Source organism: Pygocentrus nattereri, chromosome 3, assembly GCF_015220715.1.
Source record: "Pygocentrus nattereri isolate fPygNat1 chromosome 3, fPygNat1.pri, whole genome shotgun sequence".
Taxonomy (NCBI): Eukaryota; Metazoa; Chordata; class Actinopteri; order Characiformes; family Serrasalmidae; genus Pygocentrus; species Pygocentrus nattereri.
In genome coordinates, this window is record NC_051213.1 from 46,024,669 (window position 1) to 46,037,168 (window position 12,500).

Sequence of the window (12,500 nt, forward strand, 5' to 3'; positions counted from 1 at the left end):
GTGCAAACCCAGCACTGCCCATAAAAGAAGACATTTGCGGCTCTTTTCAGTGTCTTGCTGCAGGCGAAAAAAGAATAGACTCTGACACACTTCACACTCCTGATAGCAAATGGTCTGTGCCGCAGTTAATGCTTCAGGTCCAGCCTGTGCTTTTGTTGAGCTTCTGAAAGTCTATTTATGCTCATATTTAAGCCCAATCTCCTTTTCTCATTTTCCCTGGTTTTTGAGTGTCACCTTGGCCCTTGGAACTGAGTTACAAGGGGCAGTGGTTGAAATCTTCCCTACAAAATGGGATCATCAAATAAAGAACATGACTTCATTAAGACTAGCGCCGCTATGTAGGTGACCCTGCTGGTCTACAGTGACAGCAGAGGAGGGTGAAGTTCAGCTCCTCACTGCTTGGCTTTAGTTACGTTTAGGGCATTTATATGCCTTCAAAGCCGGGGGGGGCAATTATTTATCACCCACCCCTAATTGTTCAGTGATATGAAGCTGAAGTCAGTTATTCTAAAGCTTCTTGTTAAGAATTTCCTGTTCCGCCTTAAATGGGGCAGCAGTTACATTCTGACACTTCAGACATCGGAGCTGCTGGACTATTTAGGTGGAACAGGAAATTTTAGCTAGCTACCGATACATACTATTAGCAGTATGCTTTTTATGAAGAAAAGGACCGTAATACTTCGACATTAAACTAAGAAAATGCGTTGCTTATTTTCATTTTTATTGGAGAAACGTTTGTGAGTTTCTGTGGTCGTTTGTGCAGCCATATTGCTGGTTTTTCTTTTTTTTTTTCCTCATAATACTCTGAGGTGTCTTTGAAAAACCTCTGTTTGGAGGCCCATGTAGCCCGAACACTTCACCCCACCCCTCTATCTCAACAACAATCAGGACACCCCACCCCTAGACGAGAATACACAAAACAGGGTAAGGGCTAAGTGGTAGGGGTAAAGGGTGAAATGGTATTGGGTTTGTCTAAAAGGCACAGATGGTTTGGTTTGCCGTTTCTGGGCTTGTCTTGGTATCCATCCATCCATCCATCCATCCATCTATTTTCTAAGCCACTTCTCCATCAGGGTTGCGGGGGGGTGCTGGAGCCTATCCCAGTGGTCATGGGGCGGATCAGGATACACCCTGGACAGGTCGCCAGTCCATTGCAGGGCAGACAGACACAGACAGTCACTGAACACCTAGGGGCAATTTAGCATCTCCAATTGGCCTGACTGCATGTCTTTGGACTGTGGGAGGAAACCGGAGAACCCGGAGGAAACCCACGCAGACACATGGAGAACATGCAAACTCCACACAGAGAGGACCCCGGTCACTCGGCCGGGGAATCAAACCCAGGCCCTCCTCGCTGTGAGGCGACAGCGCTACCCACCTCGCCACTGTGCCGCCTGTCTTGATATCCACCTATAGCAAAATCTGTTGCGAGACCAGCGTCCTCTATTATACCGTTACACTACTATATCGGTTTACTTCACCTCTAGTGGATCGCTATTTATCTAGCAGTGCTTACTAACACCAAGCTCTCTCTCTCTCTTCTCCTGTTTGTTAGTGTTTTTGCTGACAGCTGTGACAATTGTGAGATGTTGTTCTTTGTGCTAAAATCTTGAGGCTTGACCACTTCTGTCGTCTCTTCAGGTGGATAAGAAGGAGCTGACAGGCAGAACTCTGCTTCCTGTGCCAGGCTATAAGGAGAAGGTAGAGTTTGGAGTGCTGGTGTCTTTCTCCTATAAGATCGAGGGATCAGGTAAGAGGAATAAATATATGAGCGATTGTTTAATCAGTCAGTTACTAATTGAACTCTTATTCATTTTACTGTGTATAGGCTGTATCTTCCTGAACATTTCGTGTGCTTTTTAATAGTTAGTATTGGTAATTGTAGTTAGTAATCACTGTCCATGTGAACATGTATAGAGCTTTATAGCCAGCTTTATGTCATAAATGCACCTTTTTATTTTTCTAGTAATTGACAACACTCTTGGTGGTTGTTTGATGCAGAGTTAGCAGCTCTTAAGTACAGATTATAAAGCTGTGCCATCCATTGATGACTTTGGTGCTTTTACAACTTAGATGAGGAGGTAGTCGTGGCGACCACACGTATCGAGACCATGTTAGGAGATACAGCTGTGGCGGTCCACCCCGACGACCCCAGATACCAGGTATCAGATACTGACCTCCTTTCTATAGTTCTCTCAATACGCTGGGCAAATTTTTTTGCTCTGATTTCTCTTTCTTCCTCTCTGTAGCACCTGAAGGGAAAGGTGGCACTTCACCCGTTCTGTGACCGTAAACTGCCCGTTGTCTTCGATGACTTTGTGGACATGAATTTTGGAACAGGTGAGCTGAATGTGCCTTTAATTAATAGGAAAATGTGAGGGTTAGTTATTACTGCAGTGCTCCAGGAGTGAGCCTGTTTAAGAGAGTAACTAAGTGTGTTTACTTGCACTCAATAACTTAATTATAATCAGATTTCTGCAGTTATCTGATTATCCAAATGGCATGAACAAACAGCACACTCTGATTTCTTAGATTGGAGTACGGGCTTGAAATCCGATTAAGAAATCTGATGACGAGGCTGGATTTTAGCTGAATAATCAGATTTCCCAGTGCATGTGAACTGGTACTCTTTCTGGTACGATTTCTTTCGGATATCTTAGTCTGTGCAGGTGTGAAACCGAAACAGTACCGAAAATAAGCATCTTGGTCGATTTAAAAGGCCTTTCTTTACTAAAAGTAGACCAATCATGCCTGCCCCAAAATGTAGCATTGAAAAACATTTGTGTGTGTGTGTGTGTGTGTGTGTGTGTGTGTGTGTGTGTGTGTGTGTGTGTGAGAAAGAAGTAGGCCTATTCTGTTGAAGATGAGGTCATTTATTTCATAGCGGGTAATGCTATCAATGTATTAAAATGTTTCGTTTGGTTATTCGTTTACACATTGTTTTTAAAGTTTAAAAATAGGCTTTAAGAGCTTGATTTATACGAAATATGTGTGCTGCCTGTCTTATTATTCCGAAAAATCACGAGGCGAGAAACAGCAGTCAGAGAAGAAAGTGAGTCAGAGGGAAGGTATTTCACATGACATGCTCTAAAAAGAGAAAACTGACCATAAATGTTGTTGAAATATCACTGAATTGTACTTTCATTTGATTCGACATTCAGTTGCTGACTGCATAAAATGTTGATGTTCCTACTCGGCTGCTTCAGTAAACGGTATATGGCACTGAGTCATAATGCAGCTTGGACATTGATGTTCTGGACCTTCGCTTGAGGAAATTTTCTCTACCTGGACCTTATTGAATTTTAATTAAAGACCCTGTACCAGATCAAAATATCACAAGTGTCCTGCGTAGGGTTCTCCTTTAGCAGCTGTTGCCAGTCAGCAGCCTATCAGTGTTGTCCACCCTCACACCTGTTGTCCACCTGTATACACACACACACACACACACACACACACACACACACACACACACACACACAAACAGCAGGCCACGTAGGAGGACAAGAGTGAAAGGACACAGCACCTACACACTTTTATTCCCCATGGGTCCAGCCCAACACCACATGGGGGTGAAAATGTTATTTTATGTAATCTTCACAGAAAATGAGCAAAGGCCAATGAATCTGACGTTGAAATAATAATAAATCAGAATTTTTTTTGGGAAAACATGGAAAATGGTTCCCACAGACCTGAACGCCACAGAAAGGTAAAAGACAAGGAGAGAAATCAGTGTTGAATCAGACATGCGTTGAATTAGCAGTTGTGCTGTGACAAGTTCTCAGTGAACCCAGTACGTTTCTGGCAGACGTTTATGGGTGATGTTCTGGCTTTGTGTTGTTATGTGATATTTTACTGCCATGTACATGTTCAAATTTGCAAAGTCATAGAAACCGGATGCGATGGGTGCTGGCCTTACCGTCAAGAGATCAGAAGTTCGATCTCTGCCGAAGCCACAGCTGAAATTTCATTATAGGTCTGAATTCAATATGAACCCTTTCCCATTTCTGTGATGGAGGCCGTAGTTGACCAAGAGCACCAGTCGACTTGTTAAGTTAGAGAGGACAACTCTAGCTTGTTGTGGTGTTGGTTTGGCCGTCTGGCTGAGCTCAGTATTGATCCTGCAGGTGCGGTAAAGATCACCCCAGCTCATGACCACAACGACTACGAGGTGGGCGAGAGACACAAACTTCCCTTCGTCAACATCCTGGACGAGAACGGCTTCCTTATCAACGTTCCTCCTCCATTCCTGGTACATAAACTCACGTCATCAGAGGCATTAGAAATGATCAGATTGGTCCCCTCGTATTTTTCTGCTTGTTCCATCACAGTTATTTAAAACTTTGTTATTGTTCTTTGAAGGGTATGAAGCGTTTTGAGGCGAGGAAAGCTGTGCTGCAGGCCCTGAAGGACAGAGGCCAGTTCAAGGAGGTTAAAGATAACCCCATGGTGGTGCCTGTGTGCAGGTCAGCTCACTAAACTTGTAACAGTCATTCAGAAACATCATAACAGCTGTCATATTTGTGAAAGAACACATTGGCCATTGTACACTTTGAAAAAGACACTCATTTGTGCTACTTGTAAGTAGAAAATGCTTAATTCAACCTCATTATTGCTGAATAGAGCAATAACAGTCAGTCAGTTAAATCAGTCGTTTATTATAAAGTCTGCCCATACTGTAGTGTATATTAGGACATTATGCATATCAGTGTACAGTATATATGTTTGTGTGTAGCCGTTCTAAGGACATTGTGGAGCCGCTGCTGAAGCCGCAGTGGTACGTTGACTGTAGAGACATGGGGAAGCAGGCTGCAGACTCGGTTAGAAGCGGCGAGCTAAAGATTATCCCTGATCACCACCTGAAAACCTGGTTCAACTGGATGGACAACATCAGGTCAGCTGCCTGCTCATTGCTTTCCTCCATCACATGTAGCTGCATGGTTGTAAAAACTTGGTAGTTGATAGGCCAAGACATGCTTGGTGTCTGAAGTTTGTTTCTTTAGTTTTGTGGCGCTATGAGGCCAGTGTAGCTAAGAAATGAAAGTATATGTATACACATACTTAGTTGTTGGCAGTATGGCCAAAAATTTTTATTACATTATGATAAAAGGTTCAGATGGTTTTGGTATGCAGATTTTTAAGTAAATCCATAAATCATTTTTAAATAAGATCTATTTTTAGCAGCCAACATAAATCTGAAATATTTTTATTGTGCAAAATAGTTAAAACAAATCTGAGCAGTTAAACCTTTATGAATATTGCTTTCTGCCTGTAGCCCAGTGGGCCTGCAAACAGTGCTTGCCTGTTGCTGACACAGTGCTTGACTCAATTTCTGAGTTTCTACAGAGGTGAAGTTCAATTTTAGTCAACAGCTTTTTCTTCAAGTTTTCTGTTCCACTTTAAATGAAGCAGCAGTTAGATTCTGGCACCTGTGCAGGCTCTTGAATGTAGCTGCTGCGGCATTTGAGGTGGAAAGGGAAATTGGAATGAGAAGGCAAGTTTAGCTTTGGTGAATTTCAGGTCATTTGTCTATACAATCTGCTATACTATAGACTGTCAGACACTGCTGGAATTTTTTGAAAATATTAGTCATTTACACTACTGCACCAGCTGCTCCATGGCACATTGTGCTGACAAGGCTGGGAGACTGTAACAGAGTTGAACGAGTCTTCTCAGTCAGGCTTTGTCGGTCTTGTTGAGGCTAAACAGGCTAACCCCAAAAGACTGGCTGTTCCTTTGATGCAACAGACCAGACAGCAGGAGGTGATCGAGGGTCTGCTGGATTTTCATTTTCGTCTGTAACATGACTGAAACATCGCTGACTCAGCCATTCAGCTAAACGGGATAACCATGATTCACACACTTTCCATATTGAGTTATCTGCACTTATTTGTGCCACACTGGTGTAACCGTTCAAGGAGGGTCTGACTGCAGAGCCGCAGATTTACACCCACAGTTACACTCCAGCTGTTTCAGGACAGCGGGATTTTGTCGTGTAAAAAAAAAAAAAAAGTCCTTATAGGAAAGTTGAGCGTTATGAGCGTCCCCATACGCATTTCAACCAGTGGCTGGTCTCTGTTTGTGCTGGTTGTACATGTCACTGCATATTACCGTTCAGGGAGGGACACTTGCCAATATACAAATTAACCATTGGTAACTGGTTGAACCATAAGCCAAAACACATTACAACACTGTCAGAAACCAAAAGGGATTTTTTTTTCAGCAGGAATATGTTCGAAAACTGAAGTTTGTTTTAGCCTAATGCTTAATGTTATGCTCAGTTTAAGCCTGCTTAAGATTAAGTATTATTCCTGTACAATGTAAGTGTATACACAAAGCCCCCCGTATTCTCGTCCAACATCAGTGTCTGACCTCACAAATGCGCTTCTGGAAGAACGGTCATAAATTCCCATAAACACACTCCTAACCCTTGTGGAAAGCCTTCCCAGAAGAGTTGAAGCTGTTACAGCTGCAAAGGGTGGGCCGACATCATATTAAACCCTGTGGATTAAGAATGGGATCTCACTCAAGCGCAACGAGCGAATACTTTTGGAAATATCATGTATATACAGCACAAATTGTACAGTGTCTGAAAATAGATAAAAGCAAGAGTAAATACTTGACAGTGTTCAAGGCAAATGTATGTAGGCATCAGTTGCTCGATGGTAATTGGTGGGTTATACGCTTCCATTACTTGTTTGCTACATTAGCCTCCAAACAAAACTAAAGAAGCAGAACGCCAATCTTGGCTAATCAACTATATTTTCGGCCTAAAATGAAAATTGTGTGGCCGAGTTAATGTATTTGGTTTTAGCCAAACAGGTGACATATTTGTCGAAGAGTCAATTCTAGTGTTTATTTAATGCATTTGTGGTAAATATAATGCATGTTTTTTTTGTGTGTGTGTTTAGGGACTGGTGTATTTCCCGTCAGCTGTGGTGGGGCCACAGGATCCCAGCATATTTCATTACAGTAAATGACCCATCTGTCAAGCCAGGAGAGGTGAGCTGTAGGTCTGTATAACATTAATGATACAGCTGCCTTCAGGATACTGTGTAATGATGTTCTGTCTGTAGGATGTGGATGGTCATTACTGGGTCAGTGGGCGGTCAGAGGAAGAAGCTAGAGAGAAGGCAGCGAAGCGCTTCAATGTCACTGCAGACAAAATCTCCCTGCGCCAGGGTAAACCTCACACCTACATTCAGAGGATCTCTTCTCCACTCCTTCTGTTACAGAGACCTTTTCTGAAGTACAGTGTGTGCAGTGTTAATTATGCTTGTAGAAAGTAGTTTCTAGCATAGATATTATGACCAATATGAAAATATCAATGTAAAGAAAACTGTAGTCATTCTTAGTTTGTTACTAGATATTAAAGTCATTCTTATTTGGTTCATAGATATAAAATATAAAGCCTTCTTAGGGTGATGGATGGAAAGGTAACCTAAAGGAAAACATGCTTACTTTTAATGTAATTTATCAAGACTTTTATTCAAAGTCATTTTGGTCCATTTCTTGGTTTGCATAATGTAAAGGACAGCTGGTGTTTTTAAATACTGTAAAATAAACTTTATTAAGTTTGACACGTGGAGGATTTGATGTAACTATGACCATATATGTATATTTATGTATGTCTACAATTTAATGATTTTCATTCATTTCGAGACAGTTAAAGCTGCATTTTGTAACGTTATTTTTTTCCATTTTATAAACAAAATCTTAGAGTCAGGAGGAGAAAAAAAACAGGCTAACATATGGTGCCCAAGCGCTGCTGCATATATGTTTATGCGTATATCCTACGTATATCCTAAAATTAATATTTTGAAAGTCAGAGGTGCCGGGTCATTTCACGGGGGTTTTCCTCTCTGTGTCACCCATCTTAATATATTAACATCACACCTGCAGGCTCATAAGAGTCCGTCTCAGATACGAAATCAACATGTTCATGAAGACATGGCAATAGTCGATAGATGACTCGCATGCCCAGAAGACGTGCTTCGCAAAGTTTCGGCTGGGTTCTCTTTGAATTCTTTCTTGAGCCTGCAGTTGTCAGATTTATCCACTGGTGGAAGGTGTTCAAAGCGCTGCACATTGCATGCAATTACACGTTTCCACCAGAGAGGTCTCCAAATTCCCAAAGCTTACACAGTGCAGCTTTAACTTCATTAATATTTGACTAAAATAAATGAGTGGTGTTTTGTGCTTTGTGTTTTCTTAGATGAGGATGTGTTGGATACCTGGTTTTCCTCAGGAATCTTTCCATTTTCCATCTTTGGTTGGCCAAATGAAGTAGGCTCACCCTCCACCCATCATGTGAATATTTCTGTTTTGAAGACAGAGAATGTGAAATATAATTTTGTAATTTGTGTGTGTGTGTGTGTGTGTGTGTGTGTGTGTGTGTTAGTGTGAGGACCTGAATGTGTTCTACCCAGGCACTCTTCTGGAGACGGGTCATGATATCCTGTTCTTCTGGGTGGCCCGAATGGTCATGATGGGCCTCAAACTCACAGGAAAACTCCCATTCAAAGAGGTCAGTGTGTGTTTAATAGAGTGACCTCAGAGCCTCCTTTTTGTAACAGTGTAAAATATGCAAGCTGTCGCTGTCAGTTACATTAGTGATGGAGTAATGATTACATTGAGTGACAAAAAATTAACAGTTTACTGTTGATTTAAAATATTTAAAATGTATTTTTTCTGTCACTCAGTTTATTTTGTGACACAAATGAAAATGTTAAAACACGCTACATTGAAATGCGATATATGATGATACAATCGTACGCAAAAGTATGTGAGCCCCAGTCAAATTACATTTTTCGTTGATTTTCTAAGTGAAAGTATGTACACGTCTTCTAAACAGAACGTGCTTAAAAATTGCATTTTCCTGCAGATCCTGATGCACAGGTTCTGTTTTTTGACAGTTTAACATATCAAAAAGAAAAGGGGGAAAAAAACGTAAAATATTTTTAAAGTTGTTTATGAGATGTCTCTGACAGTAGGTAGTCGACAGTAGTCAACAAGCCCACTGGGGCTCCACTGTATCACTTTTTCCTAATTTCTTAATGACTTCACTCACCATGCTCATTACTGACAACAGCAAGATTCTCAGAGAAAAAATCCAGATAAGACATCAGAAAAATTCATTTTGATGATGTTACTCCCCATAGCTCTGCATGGTTCACACACTTTCACGGCTGCTTTATGATTTCCCCAAAAGTTCACAGTAATACTCTTGAATAGCAGCCTTGCTTGTATGGATTTCAGAACTTAAGCACACTGATTAATCTGTGGATTATGGAGTAAAACCAACTGCGTGTTAAAATTGAGAACGCAAAATTAGTTTTATCAGTATTATTTTGATCAGAGTTTTTCCCCAAAAAAAAAAAAAAGATGCAACTGGGCTTTAAGTGTCCATATCCTACATTTTTCTAGTATTTTTTCATGTAACATTTGTCTGGTTTTATGTACTGTAATGGGCATAATTCATAAACTCTCAATAATCTTTATCCTGTAGAATAAAACAGGCTATTTTTATTAGATCAGTTCTGATTAGCTGCCCTGTATTGGGCCTCACTCAAAAAGCCCACTTTATAAGAAGCTGAAACACTCCTTATAACGTCAGTGTTGGTGGGTGGGGCAAAACTGAATAGGTGAATACATGTAAATGTGTTGGTTCACGACATCACAGAAACGGGGGATTTAAAATGGGCAGTTTTTGCAGCTTAATTTACATGTGTGGGCTGTAAGGACTGGGTAGTTATACTCTTAGAAATTTTAATATTTATGCATGATTTTAGATTCCATAAATTCAATTATGAATGCATTTAAATAGGTGTGTCTGTACATCAGTTCATTGTGAAAATGAGCAGTAGGAGAATTTAAAATGTGGCTCATCATCATGCAAATTAGTAAATTAGTAGGATTTTCATGTTGTTTTTTTGATCTAATAATTGAGTTCCCCAAACTAACGGTGACCAGAAGTTATACGCATTCCATCAAGTTGTGATTTGTTTTCTCAGGTGTATCTGCACGCTGTGGTGAGGGATGCCCATGGCAGAAAGATGAGCAAGTCTCTGGGTAACGTCATCGACCCCCTGGACGTCATTACAGGAATCTCTCTGGAGGTCAGAACGTCATCTTTTTAACTGAGCTGCTTCAAAGCAGTCCTGTTTCACACCAAGTGTGCAAAAACACGACTTGAATACACACGAATACAAAATAGAGAAGTTCAGGTTTGTAGGATGTAGAGCCAGTTCCCATGAAGTGTGTCTGTGTGTGTGTAGGGACTCCATGCTCAGCTGAAGGACAGCAATCTGGACCCAGTGGAGATTGAGAAGGCCAAAGAGGGACAGGTATGACTTTGTTACTTTCTCTTCTAAGCTGAATGTCATTTAGTTACAGAGGAGCAGTAAAGGCCTGTGTGAGCTGGTTTCCCTGGTTACTGTAACTAATTTAGTAGTTATTGATGAGGTGTGTGATTTTAAAGCCATTGTCTTTGTGCTGTTGTAGAAATCTGACTATCCCAGTGGGATTCCAGAGTGTGGAACAGATGCCCTCAGGTTTGCCCTGTGTGCCTACACTAGCCAAGGTAACAACGAACAGCCAGCTGTTAAACCCTGACCCGACCTTTTTAATCAAACCCCTATTCGGCGAGATACTGACACCCTTAAAGTGGGCAAAATTGTATGTATGCAAGTGCTGTTAGGCTATGTTTACACAGCAGGTAAAAGTCATCAAATCCAATTTTTTAATTCACATTATCGTTTAAATGTGATCTGTATGCAACATCAGTCTGAGCAGATCAGCTCCTAAACCGACCCACATGTGCAAAAGAACAGTGCTTCACGTGGCTCGTCCAGAGGTGAACAGTCATGACGGCCAGAGAAGGCCAGTCGCTCCCGGAGGGCTCAGTTTTGTCTTTGCCAGCGTCACAGGAGTGATTTATAAAGTTCCAGTGAGGCTCATCACCCACAGTGTGTTCGAGTTCATCATAAAAGGGGCACGTTATTCTGCCACGGCCACTTTTCTGTCTCTTCCGGCTGCGTTCGGCCGTTTCATTCAAAACCTCTGCGAACACGGAGCGGTTTGTTTATTCTCTTCTCGTTTTTTGATACAGAAACATCAGCCTAAGTGTTTACGCGCCTCACCAGCGCGGAATTATGACAAACACCGAGTTGGACTGACGTAAAAGTCGCATGAATTCAGATCGAGCTGTTCAGAGTCCCATTGTCCCAGATCAGATACGGGTCGGATTTCGGTAGCAATATGAAAGCTTCTTAGATCAGAATTGAAAATGTCACATATGAAGGAAAAGATCGGATTCGGGCCACTTTTACCTGCTGTGTAAATGTAACCTTGCTTTCATGTTTGCTTCCATTATTCAGATGCATTATCCTACACGTGGTGGTGCTTTAAAGCTTATAGAAGGACGCTCGGGACTAAAAGACGCACTCCTTACTACTGTCTACTGACACTGTGCTGTTGTGTTTGGCTGATTTAGCGACTAACTTTGAACACGGACACAATTTTGCAATTAACATCTGTGGTGAAAAATTCAACTCTATTTCTGCCAGGCTGCATCTCCAGCCTCACACTGCAGCACTAAATACTGAAAAGAGTGCACCTCCATTAGAAGCGCATTCAGTGTAATCTGTATAGAAGAGCGTGGTGTGGGATGCAGTTTATTTATTTATTTATTTAGTGTTATTCTCTGATTTATTGATGATTGTTACTCGTTAGATTGAAATAATGATGTACTGTCTCAATATTTTGATTGAGTAGCTAAAAAATAATGACTAGTAACTAAAGAACAAGTTACTATTCTTTTCTCTCAGTTTTGGTTAATGAGAATAAGTAGTTCTGTTATAATAAGTTCCTCTCAGTATTCTGTGTTTTGAAAGGGAAACTCGGCAAAAAAGCGGCAAAAGACAAAAGTTGTTTCTTCCTCTCTCTGGAGCTTCAGGTTCAGTTCGTCTCTTCCTGAGCGTTCCTGTGTGCCAGGTCTCTCTCACTGCACTGGGGAAGCTCGTATTAATAGAGAAAGAGACAGTTACCCACAGGTGTAACGGCTTGTTAAGCAGTCAGTGTCCTCACTCTCACCAGGTCTCTCCCCAACAGACAGCGCTTGACCACACCCTCGCTGCCACACACACTTTACAGCTAATTTAAAGATGTTTTTTGATGCCAGAACAAGGTTTGCGAAGCATGAAGCGTTAGTAAATCTGCCCGTTTAATTTCCACATGTAGCACAATCGTAGAAATAAAGAGCCTTGCTTGATGTCTGCTTCACGATTGCTTTCCGTTTGAATTTGGCCAATCAAGTTGCTGATTCCTGGCAAAAAACATCCTGCAGTCCGTGTTTCAAAATCAAACGCTTCGCTGTTATTTAATTGCCCTTCTTCCATTACTAATAGCAGCTCGTTCTGCAAGAACGGTTTGCGAGCAACTGTGAAGAGTCCAATGTTAAAACGGGCAGGTTGCTCAGAAAGGCATGCAGTGATGTTACATGT

General features: G+C 41.4%; 1 protein-coding gene across 2 annotated transcripts in view; it reads left to right on the forward strand.

The window, feature by feature from the left end:
• The window catches only part of vars1 (valyl-tRNA synthetase 1), a 45,102-nt gene that overhangs the window by 24,975 nt on the left and 7,627 nt on the right, over positions 1 to 12,500 (forward strand). For both annotated transcript variants that reach the window (XM_037537006.1, XM_017706065.2), the window contains 13 exons: positions 1,642 to 1,750; positions 2,074 to 2,162; positions 2,250 to 2,340; positions 4,125 to 4,249; positions 4,360 to 4,463; positions 4,733 to 4,891; positions 6,909 to 6,999; positions 7,074 to 7,179; positions 8,213 to 8,283; positions 8,399 to 8,524; positions 10,011 to 10,115; positions 10,275 to 10,343; positions 10,501 to 10,579. In XM_037537006.1, the coding sequence (XP_037392903.1) occupies positions 1,642 to 1,750; positions 2,074 to 2,162; positions 2,250 to 2,340; positions 4,125 to 4,249; positions 4,360 to 4,463; positions 4,733 to 4,891; positions 6,909 to 6,999; positions 7,074 to 7,179; positions 8,213 to 8,283; positions 8,399 to 8,524; positions 10,011 to 10,115; positions 10,275 to 10,343; positions 10,501 to 10,579 (1,324 nt within the window). The remainder of the gene's footprint in view (positions 1 to 1,641; positions 1,751 to 2,073; positions 2,163 to 2,249; positions 2,341 to 4,124; positions 4,250 to 4,359; positions 4,464 to 4,732; positions 4,892 to 6,908; positions 7,000 to 7,073; positions 7,180 to 8,212; positions 8,284 to 8,398; positions 8,525 to 10,010; positions 10,116 to 10,274; positions 10,344 to 10,500; positions 10,580 to 12,500) is intronic.